The 24,805-nt window shown below is 46.3% G+C and overlaps 1 protein-coding gene and 1 long non-coding RNA gene across 15 annotated transcripts in view; one reads left to right on the top strand and one right to left on the bottom strand.

The window, feature by feature from the left end:
• The window catches only part of EZH2 (enhancer of zeste 2 polycomb repressive complex 2 subunit), a 54,813-nt gene extending 34,003 nt beyond the window's left edge, over positions 1-20,810 (top strand). For all 13 annotated transcript variants that reach the window (XM_072964280.1, XM_072964281.1, XM_072964278.1 and 10 more), the window contains 16 exons: positions 1,794-1,914; positions 2,645-2,785; positions 3,739-3,841; positions 4,333-4,496; positions 9,818-9,909; positions 11,293-11,533; positions 12,168-12,337; positions 13,248-13,342; positions 14,355-14,395; positions 14,794-14,919; positions 15,617-15,795; positions 17,718-17,813; positions 18,424-18,505; positions 19,364-19,444; positions 19,524-19,608; positions 20,484-20,810. In XM_072964280.1, coding sequence (XP_072820381.1) covers positions 1,794-1,914; positions 2,645-2,785; positions 3,739-3,841; positions 4,333-4,496; positions 9,818-9,909; positions 11,293-11,533; positions 12,168-12,337; positions 13,248-13,342; positions 14,355-14,395; positions 14,794-14,919; positions 15,617-15,795; positions 17,718-17,813; positions 18,424-18,505; positions 19,364-19,444; positions 19,524-19,608; positions 20,484-20,544 — 1,878 coding nt within the window. In that variant the 3' untranslated portion in view covers positions 20,545-20,810. The remainder of the gene's footprint in view (positions 1-1,793; positions 1,915-2,644; positions 2,786-3,738; positions 3,842-4,332; positions 4,497-9,817; positions 9,910-11,292; positions 11,534-12,167; positions 12,338-13,247; positions 13,343-14,354; positions 14,396-14,793; positions 14,920-15,616; positions 15,796-17,717; positions 17,814-18,423; positions 18,506-19,363; positions 19,445-19,523; positions 19,609-20,483) is intronic.
• Positions 16,239-23,934, bottom strand: LOC140697285 (uncharacterized). 2 transcript variants are annotated; one of them, XR_012074162.1, is made up of 4 exons: positions 23,770-23,934; positions 22,858-22,981; positions 20,463-21,349; positions 16,239-17,772 (listed from the first exon to the last, which is right to left on the bottom strand). It is a non-coding gene; the product is annotated as an uncharacterized lncRNA (long non-coding RNA). The 2 variants fall into 2 exon arrangements; XR_012074161.1 differs by having other exon boundaries at positions 20,463-21,454.
• Between the last annotated feature and the right edge of the window lie 871 nt (positions 23,935-24,805).

The raw sequence follows: 24,805 nt of genomic DNA on the forward strand, positions 1-24,805 counted from the left end.
GATTGTATTGTAAAATGTATTTTTTAGGTAAAAAAAGTTTGCAAGCTGCTGTAGTTAAGTTACCCTGGCAAATAAAAGCAAAAATTCACCTCAAACAAACAAAAAACCCCTAAAAAACCCCAGTAAGTTGGAGAATCATGTTGAAAAAGCTTACAGGAGGGTTCATATTTTCAGACTGAAATTCTCAAAGAATATAGTGTTTGATGTTGTCAGTAAATAGTATTTATGAATCATCTGTGGATTTTGCTGCTGCTGAAAGCCAGAGTAGGCAGGCTGTTCTGACTGGGATGTGTTTTGAGGAGCAAAGGTTATATGGATACATTTGGGAAGACAAAATAGCCAGTTGTCATTTAATTTTGGCTTGTGTTCAGAATAATTCACTCTCCTAGATTAAATGTGATTAGTGCAAGTGCGATCTGATGGAACTATTCTTGTATATAAGCTTGAATCTGAATAGAGCAATCCCTTAATATCTAAGTTTTCATTTTATTCCGTATATGCACTTTCTCCCAGTTACCTTCTTCCTGGTTTGTCTAAGGCACTATTACCTTTATGAACTCTGCAGCTGTCCTGAATGTGCTACGTAGAGGTTATTTGGAAAATTTCCCTTTCTTCCTTTTTCCTGCCTGCTCCTACCTGACAGTTCCCTGTGTGTGTCTTGGCTTTCCCATGTATCTTCCTTCCCAGCGATCCTGGGCCAGCCTCAGCACCTCGCACTTGACGTAGTGGCCTCGTCCTCCTGTCAGTCTTAGCCAGTCCATTCTGTTTATCAGAATTATTGTTCTAAAATTCTATTTTTAACCAATACTCTGTTCAAAGGCCTCTCAAGACTTAGACCTATCCTTGTTTTAAATTAGTCTCCTTATTTAGATACGGACTTCGGAAACTTCGCATCTTTATCTGTAATTGCTGTCTTTTTTTATTCTTTATTGAAAATTCTCTTCCTCCATGAATGTCAGCTTCCTGTCCCTGTCTTCTGTAGCACTCTGTTCTCTCTGAACTTTCGATTGGCTCTTTCCTACTAAGCTAGCACCTTCTTCCTCCTGTTTTCCAAACCTTCATGTAAACTCACCTGTCATCTTTATTAGCACTTCCGACTTTCATATGCATCTCGTTCATCTCAGTATTGAAATATTTTATTCTGGAATGTTTCTATTTTATGCCTAAGAGTAAATCCTTTTGGCACAAACTTTAATGGACCATCAATACTCTGTTTTATATTCCTAGAACTTTATTCTATTGAATGTCCCTTAATTACATTGTCAAGTGAAGTTTGGAAATCCGTATTTATAGTTTTTTTTCTTTTTTGGTATGGTTTCTTATAGTTTATTTTGAAAAACCATATTTCGTCGATCCTAAGACACTTTCAAACATCTAAAATACAAATGTGTCTTAAAATTGATGGAATCATACTGTGATTTGCAGCATTTTTTTCCTTAGATATACAACAGTGGTAAGTTTTAACGACTGATGAGATTAAGTTAGATAATAACAGTATTTTCTCTTAAATTTTTTCCCTATAAACAGTTTTCTCAGATGAACTGCTTATTGATGAGAGGGGTCTTTTTGTATTTTTTAATTGAAGTGCAGTCAGTTTACAATTTTGTATTGAGAGGGGTCTTTTATTTGTAGCTTTGAGAGTTTGCTGTCTATTATTTTAAATTTGGAGAACTGGATACAGACATCTACTTACGAAAAAATATTTTTGTGTTTTAGTTAATTACATTTACTTAAAGAATATTTTGATACTTAGGATAAGCCTGCTTTTTAAATACATGTATTTTTACTTTTAGGTGGAAGATGAAACTGTATTACATAACATTCCTTATATGGGGGATGAAGTTTTAGACCAGGATGGGACTTTCATTGAAGAACTAATAAAAAATTACGATGGAAAAGTACATGGGGATAGAGGTGAGCCATGCATTTATTCTCCTGGAAAGGGGGCCAGAGAATTGATACTTTAATTTTTGTTTTTTTTTAAAAACGGGTATGAAAAAATTGCTGGACTGGCCTGGACTCACAAGCCTAAAATTTTCAATGTTTTCCCTATTTTTAAATTGAAGGATCATGTTTGCCACTTGAAAATAATGCATAGATAGTTATAACAAATTATAATATCAGTAATACGTAAACTAAATAGAATTGTTTGAGTGTATGTCACTTTTAAGATTGTTTAGCAGTAAATTTAGTGAGGATTAGGGCTCTGCTTGTGTGACATGGGCTCCAAAAATACCTTCCCCACCAGGCACTTGCAGCACCTGAAATTCTGTCATCAGAATCACAACTCCGGTGTTTTGTCCAGGAGACCCTGTTAAATTGCCTGGCAGGATGGTAATGTGTGTCTGTTCCTGTTGCGGGTGGATAGCAAGGTCTGTCAGATACACTGTTTAGGAGGCTAATCCCATAGTTAGTTTGTGAAGAATTAGGTTGTTGTAGCACTGGACACTTGTGAAAATGGCAGGTGTCAAAGATAAATTCTGCTTCGAACTTTGCCTCAGGCCAGTCCTGAAAATGATCCTTCCTCCCACATTGTAATAATAATGCTATAGTGCTGATTGATAGACCCCAGCTGTTTCTCATAAATTAGAAAAGGCAACATAAACTTTTGTGTATTTCTGATATTTGACTTGGCAAATTTCAGAATGTGGATTTATCAATGACGAGATTTTTGTGGAGCTGGTGAACGCACTTGGTCAGTACAGTGATGAGGACGAGGATGACGATGGAGACGATCCTGATGACAGAGAAGACACACAGAAAGGTCTGGAGGAGAACCGGGAAGGTGCGTCGTCATTCTGTCTGCAGGTTCATGGGTGACCATTACAGCATTTTCCAGAAACAGTAGAGTGTGGATAAATCTTTTGTTAAATATCACATCAGTGGTAGTATAGTCAAAATTAGAATATTATTTGTAACATTTCACCCTGCACTTGAGCATCTTTATTTCCCTTGACTAGCAAAAGAACATATGATTTTTGGGTTTCCCTGGGCAATCATCATAATCATTATGATACATAACAGAATCGTCATTGACAGTGTACAGGGAGTCTGCTCATCCCCTTATATGCAAGTATATATATTTAATCCTCATGATGTTCCACAAGGTGGATTTTATCATTGGATCCACTGTATAGTTAGGTGATGGGTTTAGTGAGTGTGAAGTAAGTTATCACAGTGCTGGGAAGAAACAGCCCAGAAAATGCTGTGATGGGAACAAGCTCTGGCCCAGAGCATGTGTTTTAACCTGCACACTTGTTATGGTTTACCAGAAAAATAGAATTCCAACTTAGAGCCCATAGTTGGTGGAGATTTGACAAAGCTTGTTGTTAAGACAGTATAAAAGAATTTGGGGAAAAATTGCAGTTTCAGAGAAGTGTGCAATGTTTAGAACAAGTACCTTGGTGATCATCTATCTAGTTTAGCTCCTCCATTTTACAGATGAGGGAACAGCCCCAGGTGGATCGGTGACCAGCCAAGGTCACAGTATCAGTTAGTGGCAGAGCTGGGATTAGAACCTTGGTTTTCTGCTTCCCAGTGCACTTGGTTAAATCTTTGTATATTTGACTTTGAATTTTTGTCCGACCTACCAGCATTCCAGATACCTGTAAAATATGTTAGAAGTAAGTAAAACACTAGAGTTGATAATTTCTTGGAAAATCAGCTTTGTTAGACATGGAGAAAAGATTTACTTTCATTCTTTTTTTTTTTTTTTTCCTTTTCTATTTCTCTGTTTAGATAAAGAAAGCCGCCCACCTCGGAAATTTCCTTCTGATAAAATTTTTGAAGCTATTTCCTCAATGTTTCCAGATAAGGGCACAGCAGAAGAGCTAAAGGAAAAGTAAGATTTGTTCTTTGGAGGTGGTCTTGCCTCATGTGGAGTTAACTCATCGTTTGGTTTATTAGAGCCAGAGCAATGCAGCCGGGGAGCCGAGCCCAGCGTCTTGTGTTGACGAGTTTGTGAGGCTCCGAGCTGGTGCATGTGTGTCTGGAGTGCCCGAAATAAACACACGTGCGTGCGCACACACACAACTGACAGGAGTTCGTGTGGGAGGCCATTTGTCTGCACACTTGTAGAAGTTTTAGTGCAGTTCATGCTTCACTTTAGTCACATTTTTCATGACAGATCTAAATCACGTCAGTGAATTTGTTCCTTGATATACCAGGCATAGTATTTAATTGGTTCTTCATCTAAATATTGTTGTAGGCTAGACCTTTTTTTGTGTTTTAGGCAAGATAAACATGAAAAAGAATACCCAGAAACCTTGTAGAAACTTTATTTTCTATGGGTTCTGGTTTCGCCTTTCTTTCATTCCTCTTGGTTAACGTCAGGTACAAAGAGCTCACCGAGCAGCAGCTGCCAGGTGCCCTCCCTCCCGAATGCACCCCAAACATAGACGGACCGAACGCCAAGTCTGTCCAGAGGGAGCAGAGCCTGCACTCGTTCCACACGCTCTTCTGCAGGCGCTGTTTTAAGTACGACTGCTTCCTACATCGTAAGTGCCGTTATTGTACGTTCTCACTTTCTTCCTTTGTTGTGAAATTAACGTCTTAAAGCACTTGGATGTTGTCATTTAATCTTGCAGTTACAATTGAACAATATGTTAGGATCAGAGGATTGTTACTTAATTTGTTGTTTGAGGGTTGCTCTGAAGTCTTGCACAGGGTAAGTTTAGACTTCTGTCTCCCACTCACTCAGAATACAGGTCAGTGATTTTTCCATACATGCTAACCAAGTGGTTGTTTTATAATAAAACTTACTGTGAACCAGCTCATAGCCCAGAGCAACAATGCCAATATTGACAGACAACTTCTGTTGACCAAGAAATTGGCTAAAAAGGTGTTTATATATATTATCTATTTAGTGTTAAATCTGTTCTGTTTTTTTCTTTTTTGGGTTCTCTGAATAAGCTACTTTTAAAAACACCTGCATTTGAATACAGGTAAAGCATAAAATGTTTTTAATGAAATTGAAGTGTGGCACACATGATATTACTTATTTTTCTGACATTGCTGGGGAATGAGGTTTCAGTTGATGATTTGATACTTTTAATAATTCGTAGAAGTCAGCCATTTGTTACCCCAGCCATTGTCAGGTTATCAGATATCTTACTGGTTTGGCCTCATTGTCTTCACACAGCCCTTGAAGTAGTTGTCTTGAATTGCACTTAATTCCCCTTTATACATGACCATTTTACAAAATAATGTTCACTTCTTATTTAAGAATGTTTGAATTGCATTCTCATACCACTGTAGCAAAAAAATTGGTGGGCGCTCTTCTTCGAGTCAATGAAATGGTCCCTCCACTTTGTCGTGTTTAGATATAGCATCTGATGGACCTTTTTGTCATATTGATGAACCAAGAAAAACAGGAGGATATTACTTTTAAACATTATGCAAGAGTTGTTTTCTTGTGCTATTCCAGTTTAAGTAATTTTGGTGAAGCTTGAACCTGCTCATCGTCTTGCCACTCAGGCTGGGGAGAGGAGGGGGTGTGTCCCTCAGGAAGGCTGGCGTCCATGGGGCCGGCGGGCCGGCTGCTCCCTGCAGCGGGGCCTGCTGTTCCTCTCGTCTCACGAGAGCCGGGCTCTTCGTAGTGTAGCCTTAACGGATTCATTGCTTTACACTGACTTTGACAAAATATTATACACTATATATTTTCCTTAGATAAAATAAGTTACTTGAGGTATTGTTAAACATACCTGTTAAATTCAGCATTTTGTGCTTTTTGTTCTTTGTCTATATAATGGGAATAATATAAGCTGTCGTGGGATTTAATTTATTACTTACCACGTGTAAAATACTTAAAGTAGCACTTGGCTTATGTTTAGCTGTTGTATTTTAAATAAACCATCATTCACAGGACTTCGATTTCAAAAGAGCACTGGAAGGTGTCCAGGGAAGTCTCCCCTCCTTCTGGCCCGCCCGCGTCCTCACTTCCCTGTGCTTAAACTGCTTGTGTTGCTTGTTCTCCTGTACCTTCTATGGCCTCTTCTGGAAACACAGCTGTAGTCTTTCCCAGCCACCCTGTTCAAATGCTGCCATGCTCTTCAGCTTTCTCCCCTTTTGGACTTCACACTGTAGACGTCGTTCCTGTCTGGACGCTGCATGGTCCCCTGCCGAAGAGGGCCCTATAACTTAACTGAGTCGCTCGTTCCGAGGGTTAGCATTGGGTTGTTTTGAGCCTTGGGCTGTGACAGCGCTGCAGTGACTGACCGTGCGTGGGGCTGTCCGTCCTTCCTCACAAGTGTGAGTTAACCTGGTCCACTCGGTGCAGACGTTGCCAGATGACCTGCCGTGTAGGGGCCTGTCGACTTAAAGAACTACCAGCAAACTAAGAGTCCCTGTTTCCCAGAGCCGTGCCAGGAGAGTATGTTTTTAAAAACGAAAACAAAAACAGAAAACTAAAGTATAATCAGGTCACAATGTTGTGTCAGTTTCCGGTGTATAGCATAATATTTCAGTCATACATGCACATACAGATACGTTGATTTTATTGATCAAGTCAGTAAATGGTTTTCAGCATAGTTTAATTTGCATTTTATCTTCTTATATGTTTAAGAGACTTTCATTTTTTTCCTGAACTGTATTTATCCTTCTGGTTTTCTGGACTTTTTGATGTCTTGAACCTCTTTTATACAGTCAGGAAATTAGTTGTCTTGAGATGAGTTGCAACTTTTCCCCCCCAGTTTGTTGTTTCGTAAAAATCCCATACGCAAGGTTAAAAAAACCTTCAAAGTTTGTTGAATTTACCAGTTGGCTTTCCCTACTCTTAGATTTTAGAGAGTTTCTTGCTTTTTTTCCTAGAACGTTTTATAGACTTCATTAAAAAAAAACAAAACAGAAAAAAAATCTAGCCCTTTGATCAGTTTGGAATTTATTCTGTTAAAATTTTGGATCCAGCTCCTCCTCCCTCCCTCCTTGGCTGCTCTGAGCTGCTGCCTCTGTTCCTTTCCCCATGTGTGCTGGGTGTTTCTGGTCTTTGGGTTCTGTTCCTTGAGTCTATCTGTCCAGGAGGAAATTAACATCTATTTTTTTTAATCTTCTTATATAACTACAGGGTAAAAAATTTTTTTTATTGAAGTACGGTCAGTTACAATATGTCAGTTTCAGGTGTACAGCACAATGTCCCAGTCATGCATATACACACATATATTCATTTTCATAAAACATATTACAGGATATTGAATATAGTTCCCTGTGCTATACAGACGAAACCTGGTGGGGTTTTTTTGACGTTTAAAAAGAAGGGTTATGTCTGACTATATGATGTCTCCTTTTATCCTTTAATAACCTCAGGTTTTCTTCCTCTAGTTCGTGTATATTCTTGGTCAGATAATTTCTAGGCACTAAGTGTGCCGAGCTTTTGTCCTTCCATATTTCATACCCTGCTACCTTACTGAGTTGTTCTTGTTTATAATACTTCCTCAGCAGATTGTTTTGCGTTTTCCAGCTGTAATTAAACTACCTATGGTTATGGGTGGTTTCACCTTCTTTCCAATCTTTGTAACTTTAACTTCTCTCTCCTGTCTGACTGCGTCTTCATGGCCGTGCTAAATGACAGCAGTGCTAGGATATACATTTCCTGTCGCTCCTGGGTCAGTTTTAGGAATTTATCCATTTCATTCAGGTTTTGAAATTTATTTCTGTAACGTTGATCTGTGTGTTCTAATGATTCTTTTAATTTACTTCTGTGATTATTCTCCTGTGTTTCATTCTCCCCCTTTTTCTTGATGAGATTAAGACTTGGATTATAAATTAAAAAAATCTGTTTCGTGTTCCCTCAGAATCAGCTACTGTATTAGTTTTTTTTTTTTTTTACTGTTTTTGTTTGTGTTATTTTTATTTTTTGAATATATGTATTTAATACAATGAGTTGTCTCTGGAGCACAGTTTCAGCTTCTCCTTTAGGTTATGACATTTGGTATTGTTACTTCTTTTTTTTAAAGGAATTTTAGGGAATATTTTGTATTTCCTCTTTCACTCATTGTTCAAGGGAGGCTTTAAAATTTCTGGGTGAAAGAGGCTTTTTTCGATTTCAACTATTTTTATTATTTCTGTGCTGGTAACCTTACTGATACTGGGCCTTGTTATTTAGTTGTTAGGGGTGTCGACCTTTTATAAGGAAGGTGTTTTGTCGATAGGGGATTGGCAGTTCATTGGGCCAGAAGCTCAGTATCTGATCATGAATCTTTTCTATTAGAGGGCCTTAAATCTCAAGTACAGGCCTAGGGAATATTTAGAATTGTATGTTATAATTTATAAGTCTTACTTTTGTTTGAAAACTTAGATAAAAATGTTCACCTAGATTTTATAGGTTGCTTTTGAAGTTAAAAAAAATTTAAAAAGCCCCCAGTATCCCTGTTCTTATCCTTTTGTAAAAATTTAAAGTATCTTGCTTTAATTTTCCATCTAATAATTTTCCTGATCAGGGAATTTTATGTAGTTTTTTTCCCTGTATTATTTTAGTTTAAAATGTATTTTAATGACTTAGTTCAAGTACTTTAAGTGCCTATCTGAAAAGATTATATTCAGTATTCTGGAAATTTAAAATAGTCAAGACATTTCTAGGAGAGAGAATTCTTTATATACTAAGTTTTCCTAAAGAATTCAAGTTTGAAATTCTGCTGAGGAAAATCTGTTCCTAGAACAGTTCTTTTTCTTTAGCTGAATGCAGGGTGCAATTAAGAATGGTACTTTTGATTTTTTTTAAAGTACCTTTGGTTACTAGTATGTTAATTTTTCCTTTATGGCCTGAATTTGTTCTTAACTTGGAGGCTGTGTAACTGCAGCTTGTGATGAGGATACTGTCACCTCATCCTGACTTGAGAGACATCTTCTGTCTCCAGACCAGCAGAGGATGCTGTCCTCATTTGTGTACGTGCATGTGCACAGACACAGATGTGTCTTCTGCACTGAACTGGGACAGAACTATCAATCTGTAAGTGTAATATGTACTAGAGGGGACATCCAAACTAAAAACTTTTACCAAAAACATGTTGGTTGGTATGGGCTTCTGGCTCATCACAATCTTTTAAGTATGCCTTTTAACAGATATTTTAAAAATGATTTATTTCATGAATTTGTCATTTTTTGTTTGAAATAACTTTCATGTTACTCATTCTGAGCAGGGTGTTTCTAGTGTTTGCCTTGGTGCACGGGAAAGCACGCTTCCCCAGGCCGACTGAAGCCCTCACTGCGGTGCTTTCATACTTGGTTAGTTAAGTAGCAGCGTGCTGCAGTGTGAACCTGTGTTATATTATTTAGGAATTGTCGGTTTCTAACACTTCATTTTTCTAAAACCTGTTTTATCCGACCCTCATGCTTCCCTGTAGAAAGGTGCTGACTGCGCAGGCTCTCCCTGGGTTCTTGAATTATGTGTGATTCACAGAAATTGGATTTGAGGGTTCTGAGGCTGTCCGCATTAGCTCTGAAACTGGTTTTTAACAAGTGATGTCCTATTCTTCTCCCGCATTTGACAAGCTGGTGCTGACCTTTCTTTAGAAATCAAGAAACTATAGATGTCAGAATTCTCTTGGTAAAAAGAGGACGTCTGATTACTGTGCAGAGGATGTGTCAGTTGTTTTCTGTGGAGACATTAAGGCCTCAAATGTTTATAATTAGAGCTCAGGTGTTCTGGGGGGACCGGAGGACAATACACAGTGATAATTCAGTACGAGCTTGAAGGAAGTTCCATGACGTAAGCCACCCATCAGCACAAGTGTGATGTGTTCATTGGCTTTTTCCTTTGGAACTGGAGAAATGGGAAAGTAAATGTCTCATAGTTATATCTGGGTATTTCATGGTTATCTTGCAGCTTTTCACGCAACACCCAACACATATAAGCGGAAGAACACGGAGACGGCCCTGGACAACAAGCCCTGCGGTCCTCAGTGTTACCAGCACTTGGTAAGCGTGTGCGGCAGGGGTCTGGAGGGCACTGCAGGACTTGGTGAGGCCCATGAAGTCAGCGGTAACCTGGCCGTTCCCATGCTTTTGTTGGCCACGTGATGGGCAGAGATTTCTCACCCATGTCTCTTCGTGGCTCTTAACGTACCGCACACTCTAGTCCTTCCTTAATCTCGTATTATTCTCTGTTAATCTCTTCAGCATGAGGTCTGTAGGGCCCAGGACTCTGGTGTTTCCCAGAGCTCATAAGCATGGGAAGCACAGGTGGCCTGCTCCCCCCAGCAACGCAATGGTTGCAGGCAGTGGTCCCCAGGCTTTTGTCAGAGCCCGAGCCCTTTGCGTCTTAGACCCACTGTATCTGAGCTGTATTATATAGGTCCCGTAGAAGTGGTGTGTTTTTGTTTTTTGTTGTTTTTAAATATTGATGGAGAAAAGGTAAGGGTTTAAGAAAATATGAGGTAGAAAAGTTGTTTTTTACGGGCACTATCTTATTTTTACCATTTCCCCTCTTTGAACCAAGCCACTCCTACCTAGGAACTAAGTGGGTATATATTGCCTGTTGGATTTTGGACAGAAGATTCATTGAATGGCACCTGCAGAAGGTATCCGATTTTTAAGCAATTTGGTTTTTGTAGAATGAAGTATAAAACTGTTGGCTGCTCTCAAACTTCTCCCTTCTATTGCCACTAAAAATGGAACTCTTGAGCACTGTTTCATATTCTTTACAAGGCAGAATTTTATATGGCTCATCTAAAATGTGTCTGTAGTCTCTCTGTAATCCATGCTCTGACCGTTGTTTTATACTTTCTGAGATGGGATTATTGCACTTGGTAATGCAGAGCGTAACCTTCACGGCCTGTTCGAGTTCCTTCCTGTCTCTCTGGGGCCGTGCGTGCCCCACGGGAGCAAAGCGGGCTGTTCTGCAGTGAGGCAGGAGTGACGGAGCGGAGCATGTGTATATGTTTTGTCGTCCTGTGTACACTGAGAGTTACCGTAGAAAGAGATGTGTTCGCTTAAGAGACCCTGAGAAAGGAGAGTCTGGCTCTAGGTGCACGTTAGGCCTATGATTCTTCTTCAAGTTCACGTTTAAATAGACTATATTACATGAAGTATATTTTGTATTTTACTTTATAATCAGGTAACATAGAGCTGTCTCCTTGCTTGATTTTGTACTGCTTTGTATAGAATCCATGTTTATCTTTCTGAAATCGTGAGACTGTCAAAAGCAGATAGAAAACAATCGTATTAGATACGTGATTATTTGTGAAAAACAGATGTTGTGGTAAATGTGACTAACGTGCTTATGCAGTCCTATTTTTTTTTCTCCTCCACCGAAACGAGCTGCAGAACTTTACCTTGATGTCTCCACTTTTCCCTTTATAGGAGGGAGCAAAGGAGTTTGCTGCCGCCCTCACTGCCGAGCGGATCAAGACGCCCCCAAAACGGCCGGGGGGCCGCAGGAGAGGCCGGCTGCCCAACAGCAGCAGCAGACCCAGCACCCCCACCGTCAGCGTGCTGGAGTCCAAGGACACGGACAGTGACAGGGAGGCGGGGACCGAGACCGGGGGAGAGAGCAACGACAAGGAGGAGGAGGAGAAGAAGGACGAGACCTCCAGCTCCTCAGGTGAGGCGGCGGCTCACCGGCCCTCCTGCTGCGGAGAGCGCGAGCGGGTGTCGTGGCCGGGTCGCTTCCCTAGCTGGGCCGTTCTGCACAGAGCGAGAAACCCGAGGGCGCCCTGCACCCCACACCCCGCACCTCTCCCCTCACCCCGCCCTCGCCTGGGACGCTTGCCTGTCTGGGCGGCTTGAGGGTGGACGACCCTGTTCATTTTCACTCCGGGTCATTTTCCCTCTCCCCTCTTGCTTAGCCAGGGCGTGATGAAAGTCTGATCATTCGGCTGAACAGTCTTGCTGGTCTGGGGCAGTTTTGGTCAGGAGAGAGAGTTAGAACTACCCTCTGGCACGTTACCGATTGGGTTTCCATTGTCCTTTCAGCCCCGTGAGTCACACCATGAATGCTAATGGTATAACCCGTTGGCTTTCATTTTGGAAAGCTGTGTTAAGGGAGCCCGTCTGGTTCCCATGGGGGAAAGCTTACTGGTCCAGGTTCTGGCCTTAGTTTATCCTCAGATATGATTCACATCCTGTTTTCTTAAGCACACCCGAATGTAAGTCTTAATTCTGTTCTCCAGCTGCCATTTCCTTCTTCCTTTTCCCAACTGCCGTTTCTTGACCACTGCGAACCTTTGGTTTCATAGAAGCGAATTCTCGGTGTCAAACACCAATAAAGATGAAGCCCAACAGCGAGCCCCCTGAGAACGTGCTGTGGAGCGGCGCTGAGGCCTCCATGTTCCGGGTCCTAATCGGCACCTACTACGACAACTTCTGTGCCATCGCCAGGCTGATCGGGACCAAAACCTGTCGACAGGCAAGCGTGTCCCGTCGCTGCTGCCCCAGGGCTCCAGGTGGAGGGGGCGGTGCGCACTGTCCAGACACAGGGACGTTCCTGGTACCATCAGGCTCCTGTTCATCTCCTGAAAAGAAGTAAATTTCTTTTTTTCACGGAGAGGAAACCGAAAGAAAATTATTCTTTTGACTTTAGATATTTCAGGTTAGGCGGCAGTGGTTTTTATTTTTTTTAATAAACTTTTATGTGGGCATGATTTTCAATTTACAGAAAAGTTGCAAATGGAGCCCAGAGTTCCCATATACTCTTCACCCAGCCTGCCCTAGTGTCAACACTGGTGTTCTTATGTATTAACTAAAATCCAGACCTTCTTCAGATATCCAGTTTTTCCACAGATGTTCTTTTTTTTGTTCCAAGATCCAGTCCAGGATATTGCACTCTGTTTAGGACTATATCCCTTTAAATTCTGTTGGTCACCTGAGTCACCTTTCCCTGGGACAGAGAACGGGTGGGAAAGCTGTTGTCTTCATAGTGAGCTGGAGGACCTGCGGCTCGACAATGCCAAGGGACCGAGTTCTCTTAGCAGGGCAGTGAGAGCAAGGCCCGCCTCCCTCTGAGCCCTTCCTCTGCCTCTTCCCTTTCCCCTGGGACCTGGGGATTTCAGGAGGCCCTCTGAAATGTCCCACCTGGCCTACCCACCCCCTGACCCACCAGTACAGACAAGGAGAGAGACCCCTCCCAGAGTGGGCTCAGCCCTGGGAGGGATCTAGGCGGCAGTGGGTTTTAAAAACCAGGAGGAATTTAGACTGAGCCTCCTGACTCGTGATCAGAACGTAATTGCAGCTGCTCTCCCTGCCCTGCGTGGGTGAGGAGGGGACGGGTTTGCTACAGCTGGCAGTCCTCACGGCCCTGTGACTGTGCCTCTTGTCAGGTGTATGAGTTTCGAGTCAAAGAATCCAGTGTCATAGCTCCGGCCCCCGCCGAGGACGTGGACACCCCTCCCAGGAAGAAGAAGAGGAAACATCGGTGAGTCTGCCGTGGTCGGGCGCTCAGAGGGGCAGGGGCGGCCCCACTCCCTCTGTTAGGAAAGAAACTCAAGTGGCCTCAAACCTGTAGGGTCTTGTTTCCACGGGCAGTTGCTGGTGTTTTTCTGTAAGAACACAGTGGCAGGCAGGAGATGGGGTGTGTTGAGTCATAAAAAGTACTTACTCTGCTCTGTTTTGGTTCAGAAGAGCTAGCCAGTAGCTTTGCAGTAGAGGCTACAGAAACAGAGGCTTCAGCGGTGCTCTGGGGACCTTGGGGCGCTGTCCGCTCTGAGCCGGTTTCACTCTGGAGCCTGGACTTCTCACGCGTGTGGCGTTGATTCTGAGACTCCCTGTGTTTGCCCTGCTGTGGGCCTGCATGAGCAGGTGATGCAGGCAGGGAGGGGAGCGGTTTAAGTGTCGAGGTAGGAAATCATGGCTGGACTGTGCTCTAATCACCACCCTCCCCCCCAACCTTTTTTTTTTTAAAGAGAGAAGCCTAGTTGGGTTAAGGAAACATTTAGATTACGCTCCCAAGATTGTCTACATATTCATGTTCTATTTCTTTAATAAATGTAGGGTCAAGTTAATTTAGAACAAAAAAACTTGTAAGTTTTCCCACAGGAATTTAGGCTTCAGTCGATACTTCTGCATTTTTTGGTTGGATTATTTCTGACTACCTAGCTCAGTTGAAATGATTGAAGATTCAGAAATTAGAGAAAGTACACTGTATCAGTATCATTTATACCAGAATAAACCACGAGGCGGATGTGCCCTGCCCACTGGGCCCAGCCACCTGTCAGAGGAGGCCAGAGCCATCACGTTGTTCCCAGGTTGCTCCAAACAGATGGCGGCAGATGTCAGCCAGGTAGTGTGACTCTTCCTTTGAGTCACTTGGGGTTAAAGCGCTGCGCTCTCCACGGCAGACCGACCTGCTTCAGTTGCTTCTGTTGACACTGACCATCTGCCCTGGCGTCACGAAGAAGATGGTGTTTTATTTTCTTTGTGTTTTGCAGGTTGTGGGCTGCACACTGCAGAAAAATACAGCTGAAGAAGGGTTAGCATCTTCCTGTTCAACTTCATTATTAACTTAAAGATGTCTACTTCTCATTTGTCTTAGAACAGTAATTGGATTGGGGTTAGGATATTCTGATATAATTGACTTTTGTACACTAAACCGGTTTAAGTGGAGACTGTCTGTTGATTAATTTCCAGTCAAAAGAGAACAAGTCTGGAAATCTGACTGAGATGTGGGACAGCCTCTGGGGTTCCTGAGCTCTTGCGGGGGGTGAGGGGGTAATTCTCCTGTTACTCTGTAAACAGGAGGATGTGTAACAGACACAGCAAGGAAACCTGCTAAGCTCAGAAGGTTGCAGGGAGAATGTGTTCTTGTTGGTCGTGTGCAATCACCTCGCACCTCTCTGAACTGACATGGGTGGTGTTATCTTTGTGCAGATGGCTCCTCCAACCACGTTTACAACTATCAACCCTGTGACCATCCACGGCAGCCTTGCGACAGTTCGTGCCCATGTGTGATAGCACAGAATTTTTGTGAAAAGTTTTGTCAGTGTAGTTCAGAGTGTAAGTATGTGTTGTTTCGATGTAATTGCATGAGAATTAAACAGGTTCTTGGTCAGCAGTTTAAAACCATAACTGCAGTCAAAACAAGGACACGGCAGCTCCTACTTGCTGTTTCCTTTGGGAAATTCAGTTCTGCCACAAGGATTCGTGGAGCCCATGGCCCATCTCCTGGCTAAGCGTGTATGTGGGCAGGTTGGGCAAAGTGAATTAAAGGAGTTTTCTCCCCCTTTGATCACTTAATTTAAATTACAGTAAAGTTGGCACAGACTGGAAGCAGAATATAGAAATAGCTACCCAAATACCTTTGGGGCACCAGAAATGTCACAAGTTAGGTGGGTTTAGTCTTGTAGCAGAAGGGCAATGACTGTAGTTTAATGAAACTTGGATACCGAGGAAGTGCCGAGAACTCAGAATGGTTGACACACGGAGAGTACATAGTCCAAATCCTTCCTTCACTCCTATTTTATGAGTGAAACAACTTTAAGTACACATGCCATTTAACCCATAAAAATGAAGAGAGGGGAGCTCAGTGGTCTTTTTCAGTGTGGACAGCTTTGACTTTCCTGTGTCTCCCATTTCCTCATCTGTCTGGTGGGATAGTCAGGTTGTGGGGAGGTGATGAGGTGCTGAGCACAAAACTCCACCTGCGCCGTTACATTAGGCAAGTTTTCGTTTAATGAAGGACATCTCTCTGAAGGTCAAAACCGCTTTCCCGGGTGCCGCTGCAAAGCACAGTGCAACACCAAGCAGTGCCCCTGCTACCTGGCCGTCCGGGAGTGCGACCCCGACCTCTGCCTCACTTGTGGAGCCGCCGACCACTGGGACAGTAAAAACGTGTCCTGCAAGAATTGCAGCATCCAGCGGGGGTCCAAGAAGGTACGGCGCGACCACTTTGGGTTGGTCCTTGAAAAATGAGGGTGCCTGGGCAGTCGTAGAGCGTTTAGCTGGGGCAGAAGAGGGAAAGTGATCATTGCATGGTGCAGCCGGCAGAAGGACGCTGGCTGATCTGCAGGACAGTTTGGTGAAGACGAACCAGTACATTCTGAGAAGCAGCTATTGATGGTTTCTGCTTTGGAATACGGTATTTTTCTAGTTGTTTAATAGATGATTTGAATTTCTTACTTAGCTAATAGAACAGGTAGTTTAGCTGATCTCCTGAAAGCAAACGAATGGTGTTCCTATCAGAATACAGAGACCTGTTCTTATCAAATAGTATTCAAGGTTCCTGTTTGTGCAGAGTAAGATGGAACTTCCCAGGGTAGCTTCTGCAGACTTGGTTCCTGTTTCTTTTATAACCTTGAAAATAACACAGCCAGGAATTGTATAACGCAGGTCTGGCAGGTGCACAGAGCTGATTTTCAGTGCAGCAACCAGGGAGTTTATTACTGAGCAAAAGAAACAAGTGACATACACTGGGGAAGCTCAGAATCTTCGTTTTTTAGGGTAAATGATGGGTTTCTTCTTCAATTAGTCATTCTTATAATAATAGCTGACATTTGTTATATAATATAGAGCAGGCACTGGCGTAAGTGCTTTGCGTATGAACTCATTAAACCCCGAGTTACCGGACTGTGTAAGGAAAGGAGCAGGAACTCAGATCCAGGCATCCGTGAGTGACCACACCATGTGCATGTGGTATATGCGTCTCTCGGGTTAGCGCTGTCTGTAATGTAACTGAGATCACACTACCACGAGCCCTCAACTACCAGCTGTTTCTGGCATGGCTTTATTTTATTGGCTGTGGTGTTAGCCAGCGCCGAGGTCATCTTACTCCAGGTCGTCACGTCACAGTGATGTCGGCAGTTTCCCACGGCTCAGCCCTAAGCAGTCTCATTTCTCTCCCGCCCCGTACTTTGCACTGTGTGATAAGCCCCTCCCTTCAGCTGGTCCAGAGAGTGGACAGTACTAACACAGACGCGTCTTCCTAGACGTCTTTTACCTCCTAAAACAGAAAACTGTGTAGATACCTTTACCAGATGCATTTCATTTGCTTAACCATATTTAGCTAAGTGAGTGAGTGGTCAGGGAGGTGCATTCCTCTGACAGGTGAGTGAAGGCTGGGTCGCAACAGGAATAGACGGGGAGCTTGTGGGATCAGGGAGTCTGTAAGGGTCACAAGGACATTTGGAATGAAAGCATAACGATGAGCCACAACGAAAGTTAGAGGACGTTTGGGAACGAATCCCTGACTGTAAAGGTGGCAGCGCTGGTCGTCCTGGCATCAGCTAAGATCCGAGACCTGGCGTGGAGGCTGTGCCACCACCTCACAGTGGCTTTTCATGCTGTCGTGAGGAAGGGCCCGTCCAGGAGGAAACTGCCCTGGAAGGAGGGGCAGCTTCGGGAGGAATGAAAGTCAGTGGAGGAGCAGGAGCAGGGCCTGTGGGGTTTGGACGGGCCCCGCAGGAGCCGGCGTGGGGAGAGGGGGCTAGGCGTCCCCGTGTGACGTGCACGTTGGAAGTCAAGGGCTGAAGGAACTGCAGGAGTAGGTGTGCAGGGTCAAGGACCCCTGGTGCAGGGCTGGCCGTCCGGGGCCCCACATCAGCACAGGTGATGGGGGAGAGCACGGCTCACTCGGTGCTGGATTCACAGAAACCAAAGCGTGCTTTCTGTAGTTCGTCAGCCCCTTCGGCTACACGTGGGAAGCTGACCGCTGAGCGGCCTGCCTCTTGGCCGACTCCGTCCCTGGTGGACTTACTGCTTAGGATGGATGGTCCAAGGACTGGCCCCGCTTCCTCCGTCATCTGATTTGTCCGTCTTCAAGTTCCTTGGGTTGTACGATTATGTTTCTTATTCTCTAGCATCTGTTGCTGGCGCCATCTGACGTGGCAGGCTGGGGGATTTTCATCAAAGACCCTGTACAGAAAAATGAATTCATTTCAGAATACTGTGGAGAGGTAAGGCAGAGTCAGACAGTGTGACGTGCACTCATCACACGTGTCCACACGTGTCACCTCTAATAACCGCTGTGGACTGGGTTTTATGGGGCAGGCCCATTGGGTTGGATTAGAAATGAATTTTAAAAGCCTTTTCAGCTTGGACTTCTGGGTTTGGTTTGCTTGGTAGCTAGACTGACTGCTTCAGCACTCCTCTCAGTGGAGCTTTCAGGGCCGGGGGTTGGGGGCAAGAGCTTTACAGTGTAGAGTCTGCTCTGCTTGGTCCACAGCCTCACTGACAAGGACCTAGAGACGACAGCGTTGTCTGCTGTGTGCGCCTGTGGTTGTGGCGTCAGGATAAACCACAGGGCCGGCTTCGTCTGGGGATTAGCCCACTCAGTTTGTATTTTACTGAGTTAATTACTCAATTTAGATGTGGAAATATTTCTTAGTCAAAGTCCTTAAAACATCACTGTTCTTGACATGTCGGCGTGCAGCCGAGTGGAAGAGTGGAGGTGGCCGTAGTGACGCTTTGCTGAGTCTCCGCAAGGCCCTGGGCCTCTAGGCGAGCTTGGGTGTGTTCTCCTACCAGACTCACCTAATCCAAAGCCCTTTCATCCTGTCTTTTTAGATTATTTCTCAAGATGAAGCAGACAGAAGAGGGAAAGTCTATGATAAATACATGTGCAGCTTTCTGTTCAACTTGAACAATGGTATGTTTGAGTTGGGGACGTTTGGTTCCTGGGTTGCACTTGGGAGCCCTTTTGCTGGCTGAAGGGTTCAGTAGACGTCGGAGGCCCCACGTGTCAACGTTGTGTCTGGAAGGAGCTCCTGGCATTTCTTACCACAGGCTCAGGGAAGGGCCGTTTGCTCGAGAGCCCACGAGGTTGGACCAGTAACTGGAGCGGGGCTCCCTTGGGCTGGAGGGGTCACGCACGCGGGGAGCACCATTCTGGGCAGGCCGGGTGGGGGCGGGAGGCCGCGGCAGCCCTGGTGCTCAGGTCTGGTGCCCTCGTGCCTTGGGGAGTCCGTCTCTGACCTTGGGAGCACAGGCTTTTGAAGCAGCTCCAAACCTCCCCTGGGTGCTCGTGATAAAGGAAGCTGCATTTTGCAGACAGTGAACTTGGGTGGGAAACGTAAGGTGCAGGCAGCGTCCCTGGTGGGGACCGCGAAGACGACGCAGATGCTTGAACACCTGCCGTCACAGTGCCTCGGCTGAAGCAGTAGGCTGGGTTCTTAACGAACGTGTTCCACAAGCAGGATGAGGAAGACAGTGTCATTTAAATGTGAAAATGCTTATTCCTGATGTCGGGTAAAATTTAGATTCCAGTTTTTGCATGTTTTGCTTAATAAGATAAATTTATAGCTGATACAAATACCTTCAATTATTGTTAATGCTAACCTAGAACAGCATTTTCCCCTGAATGTCATTTCATACTGGGTGATGTTGTTTGAATGATCCCTTTTGCTTTTGAAGGTAAAGCCTAAAGAACTAGAAGCAGTTGTATTTCCAGAAGCATCATAACTTTGTGTCCACTGATCTGTAACTGAAATTGTGTTTTTCTCTTTAGATTTTGTGGTGGATGCAACCCGCAAGGGTAACAAAATTCGTTTTGCAAATCACTCAGTCAATCCAAACTGCTATGCAAAAGGTGGGTGCCCCTGGGGCGGAGTCCCCATCAGTCCCCTCCCAGCCTGCATCCGCTAACCTGACACCATGTCTCTTTCCAGTGATGATGGTGAACGGCGATCACAGGATAGGGATTTTTGCTAAGAGAGCCATCCAGACTGGTGAAGAGCTGTTTTTTGATTACAGGTTGGTAGCTCCGTGCTGGGGCTCCTGTCCTTGGAGGGACTGACGGCTGGTCAGTGTTTGCCGTGGGCAGTGGTGGGAGTTGGGTTATACTGTCTGGTAATGTGTTACACAGGTAATGTTTATTTTTAAAGTAGGAGCCATTTTTACCCTCTGGCTCCTTTGTGCGGGGAAAAGCCACACCAGCCATCAGGGGGCCCTAGGGGTGGTCATAGCCTTGGGCATTCACACCGTCAGGCTCTTGGGGATCAGTGGACAGTCATCTGACTGTGTTTAAAGATAAGTCCTGGGGCTGAATGGCCACCCTGTCCAGAAGCCCAGTTCTGGGAGGACTGAGCTGTCTTAACCTGGGGGCCCCGTGTGGCCACTTTCAGGGGCCAAAACTGCAGCCCGGCTGAAGGTGAGCTCTCTCGGAACCTCCCTGAGCCAGGGTGCCGCGGCCCCTCCCACTGAGGAGCAGCTCGGGGGGCCTTCCTGCAGGCTCTGTCCAGGGGTAGGGGGCGCACAACACACCTCTTCTGGCCTCTGTTTGCTGGGCTGTGTCCTGGTTCTTCATGGGGAGGTGCCCAGCCCTGGCTGCTCTGGGTCCCTGTTGACTGGGAGCCCAAGTCACGCTCCGCCTTCCCCGGGGTCAGGCCTGTGTCGTGATGTGGGTGGGCCCAGCTGGCGCGGGAGAGCGCAGGGGGAAGGGCCGTCCTAACAGCACTCAGCCACTTTTCAGCTGGAATGTTCCCAAGGACCCAGCTGCCTGCTGCACCTTCGATGAAGGTGGCTTGTGCGGGCGGCCGTGTCTGGACACGCGCGCTTCCTCAGGGACCAGCGGCCAGGGCGGGAGCTCCCGGCTGGAGCGCGCTCACCTCTTACCCCTGCTGTTCCAGATACAGCCAGGCTGACGCCCTGAAGTACGTGGGCATCGAAAGAGAAATGGAAATCCCTTGACGTCTGCTACCTCCTCCTCCCTCTCCTCTCCGGAACAGCTGCCTTAGTTTCAGGAACCTCGAGTACTGTGGGCAACTTAGAAAAGAAAATGCAGTTTGAAATTCTGAATTTGCAAAGTACTGTAAGAATAATTTATAGTAATGAGTTTAAAAATCAACTTTTTATTGCCTTCTCACCAGCTGCAAAGTGTTTTTGTACCAGTGAATTTTTGCAATAATGCAGTATGGTACATTTTTCAACTTTGAATAAAGAATACTTGAACTTCTTGTTGTCGTATCTGTCACAGCATCACCAGCTGATTTTAGAAAAGGACTGAGACCCTACTGGGAAAATCATTGACCTCCTTTGGTTTTTCTGTAGTCATCCTACAAATCTTGAGTTAACTACTAGTGCCTATTAATAATAATTTGCCTATTTATAACAGAGATATGCTTACATATGAAGTACAGCTGTGAATATATTACTTGTTAATAAGGAGAAGCTACTTACCCATGTGTGACTCTGCCTGTGTCTGAGACCAGGGTGCGGTGTGTCCCTGTCAGTCAGCCGCGTGGCGTTACCCTCCCTCCAAGCTTCGTTCTCCATGGGACAAGGTGATTTCTAAGACCCTGCCTAGCTCCACAGTCCTTCAGAAATAGGAACGGGTAGAACCAGTTTTATACCTTCTTGGAGGACCACGGAAACGGGGTGCTGCTCTGGGGGCCGGGTGGAGCAGCGGCCGGCCTCCCGCACCGCCCGAGGGACAGCTGTCCTGTCTGCGGCTGGAGTTGCTCGTCCTCGTGTTACGTGCATTTTTTATTCATAACTGAGAACACATAGTGTGAAGCATAGTTAAACCTTACCGTCCTTTCCAGTTAGTTACGCAGACGTCTCCCAGACTCTGGTTCCTACTGCAGCGAGGCACGAGGCACTGCAATGTGAGTTCGCCACTTAGCTCTGGCAGCGAGGAGACCTGGCCTGAGATGCTAGTCTCGTGCGGTGCCCTTACCTGTGCCTCGCTTAGTTCTGATGCTCCCCCTCCCCCAGCCAGGACATGGAGTCGCCTGCTCCGTCGCTGACGGTCACGGAGGCCCACCTTGGGCCTGTCTGACCCCCGGGCACTCAGCCCAAAAGGAGCCTGCCCCCTGCGGGTCTGTTCGGAACACTACAGGGACGGTGCCAACAATTTAACTACTGACCCGGGGCTCATTCCAGCCACGGCAGCTGTTGGCTGTGAGCAGCTCCCAGCCCGTCCCCAGGTGGCCACACCCGGTGGGGGATGCAGGGAGGCTCTGCTCACTTCATACAGCAGAGACCCGACGGCAGCAGACATGTCCTGACGGAGACCAGTAATTGTGAGCACTGGCTGGTGTGTATTCCCAGCACACAGCAAGCTTCCTGTGCCCTGATACGGAATGTCCGTGCCCAGGACCCTGCTCACTGGCCCCAAGGACACTGACCGGAAACACGTGGCCTGCACCCATTTGCTGTTTCCCCTGTGATGACACAGGGCCTCCTGAAATCTGCCCTTGTTTACAGCGAGGGGTGGGGGGAGGAATCCCAGAGCACACAGGGTGTTCAGATACCCAATTAACAAAATTTGGGCAAAAGCTACGTGTTAGCGTGCTTTTGTTCCTCCACTGAGGTACCAGTTACCCGAGTGTACGCGGGAGAAGCCCGATCATTTCGCTATCGGAGAAAATAGCTAAGGGACAAGTGTCATGAGCTGTCACGTCAGGATACAAATACGTCGCAAGTAGTTTCCACGGTTTAGGAACATCGCACGTCATTCACTGAGGGCGAGGACAGCCCGACAACAGGCTGCCCAGCCGGTCACTTTCTGTTGTCCCCGAGCATTTTCCTCAATGGTCACGGAGAACCACACGTCCAACAACAGAGTCCTGGCTCCGTGAGTGTGCCGTCTGGCTCGTCAAAGTGCTCTTTCATCAGGGTTTTGTAAATGATTCCAAAAATCAGTCATCTACCTAGAAACTGCTTCCTCATTATCTTTCAATACTGTCCGAATCATTCAGCCTCCAGCCTTCACCGCGTCCATGCAGTGACCAGCAGTGACTGGCACCTCCACCCAGGTGTATCCCCCCCCCACCTCCAAAGGTCGGCTAAGGAGTCGGAGGATTCAGAGCTGTAGCTGGGCCAAGGATGAGGCTCCACATGTGGACGGTCTAAATGCACTTCGTGGGGAAGTTTCAGAGCTTTGGGCATAAGCAGAAATATCACACGCTTGCTTATGCTGCCAGCCCCAGGGTTAACGATTCCAGTGAGGGGTCTGTCTATATAGCACCTGCGATCTGTATGGGAACCATACAATCTTACCTGCAGAAAGTGGTTGTAAAAACCAGTCCACACTCGCCCAGTGTGACCAAGTCACTATTCTCCCACTGGAGAGACGAGCTTCACGTATATAAAGTGAAGTCACCCAGACAAGGCAGTGCCATGCCTAAAAAAAAAAAAAAAGTCATTAGAAGGGGGATTCAATTATAAGCCAGCAGGTCTTTGATTTTTCATCTGGATGTGATAATCTTAAGTTTTTTCAAAGGAAAATTAGATGCCTCAGTAAATAGGTAGGCCACCTTAAAATGCTCAGTGAAAACACTTTGAGAGTCCAGGTCCTCTCGGTCCTGTGTCTGCTGTCCTCTCACCCGCTACTCAGGCTACTTCTCACAAGGGCGCTGGCGGGGACTGGCTGGCATCTGCATCTACGCGGGCACGAGGTCCGACCAGAGCCCAGCCCAGGAGAGCCCAGTACCCTCCTCGCGGGAAGGATGGTCCTCCCTCGACCTCTCCTCCCGGCTGAGAATGGTTCCCTTGGGTGGTGATACCCGTGGTGACCGATGCTCAGCCTGAAATGTGGTTCTCCTTCAACCGACTGACCCCTGTGGGTATGCAAGTGCTCTGTTACCCGTCCCTCCCCCAGGGCGGGGACTTCCATAGGGACTAGGCACCAGACAGTTGTCAGAAGACCTGGGCCTTTGTCTCCACACATCTTCAGAAGACTGCTAAGTCATCCTGAAAAAGGCAGCTAATTGGGACTCCCGCAGCTTGAACTGGAGGCCCTGGCCGTCCCTGTCGGGCTGGGATGTGGCCTGGGGAAGAGGTGCAGTCTTGAGAGGACTTCGATTCCACACCCGTTACACGGGACCCAGTGTGAGGAGGAGGTGCAAGGTACCGCCCGAGCATGTGAGCTAACCACCCGGCCCCCAACCCCGTCCGCCTTTGCTCACTCACGTCCTAGGACTTTGCCGGGGCGCTTTCTGTCCTGGATGAATTCAAAGACACCAGCAGAACCTTACAGTTTAACTGCCCAGCCTTGATGGGCCTCAGACACAAGTTCTGCCAGTGGCTCCCTGGTGGTGATTCACAGCAGTTTGTCCCAGAAGCAGTGGCCCCAGCTTCCAGCCTGGGAATCCTGGGCAGTTTCCCCGTCATCCTCGGGGCCCTTCAGGATCGGGGGGGGGGGGGCGGGTCCACAGGGCGGTGGCAGCGCTTTCTGCCTGGTTCATACACCAGGAATCTTTGTAAGACTGTGTGAAAGAGAAAGTATACTCAAAGTGTGGAAACCGTTTAGCCTCTTACTACTACAACTTTTAATAACCCGTTTAACCTTTAACTTTTTTAAACTAACCTGTCAGGTGCCAGATTGGCCCCAAAACTCTAAGAACTTACCTTTTGCTTATTCCTTGAGCTGTGTCGGCCCCGCGCCGATAACCCTGACTCAAGGCAGGCGGAGACGGAAGCGCCGCTGGGAAGCTGGTTCGTCTTCCCAGCATGGAGACCCGCTGGGTTGCGAGGACCTGCCACCACCTCCCGTGTGTCTCCTGGCCTAGGGCCATGAATCGGCTGCATGGCGGGCCTGTGGGCGAGCGATGGGGTGTGATCAGCAACCTGGGGACTGTGGACAAGGAGGCTGCGAGCCAGGCCGGCGCCCCAGGCGGCCTGGGTCGCACCTCTTCCTCCAGGGACAACGTGGGGGCGGCTGCTCCGTCCTCCCTGGAGGAGCGACTCTCTAGCCCGCCGAGAGCACCGCCCGACTTACCAGCAGGGCCCGACCCACCACAGCTCAGCCCTCCGCCGCATCCTTGCAGCACAGGGGTGAGGCGGGTCCAGGAGTTCAACCAGGAGACGCTGGTGGGTTCATCTTAAAAGGAGCAACAGTTTAACAAGCGGTGAAGAGCGGAAGGCAGGCGCCCGGCCCCGTGCTCACCAGTGCTGAGTCCCCTCCTCACCAGTCTCCCCACCGGTGACAAGCGGACACTGTCCCGTG

Source organism: Vicugna pacos, chromosome 7 (genome assembly GCF_048564905.1).
Source record: "Vicugna pacos chromosome 7, VicPac4, whole genome shotgun sequence".
Classification (NCBI taxonomy): Eukaryota; Metazoa; Chordata; class Mammalia; order Artiodactyla; family Camelidae; genus Vicugna; species Vicugna pacos.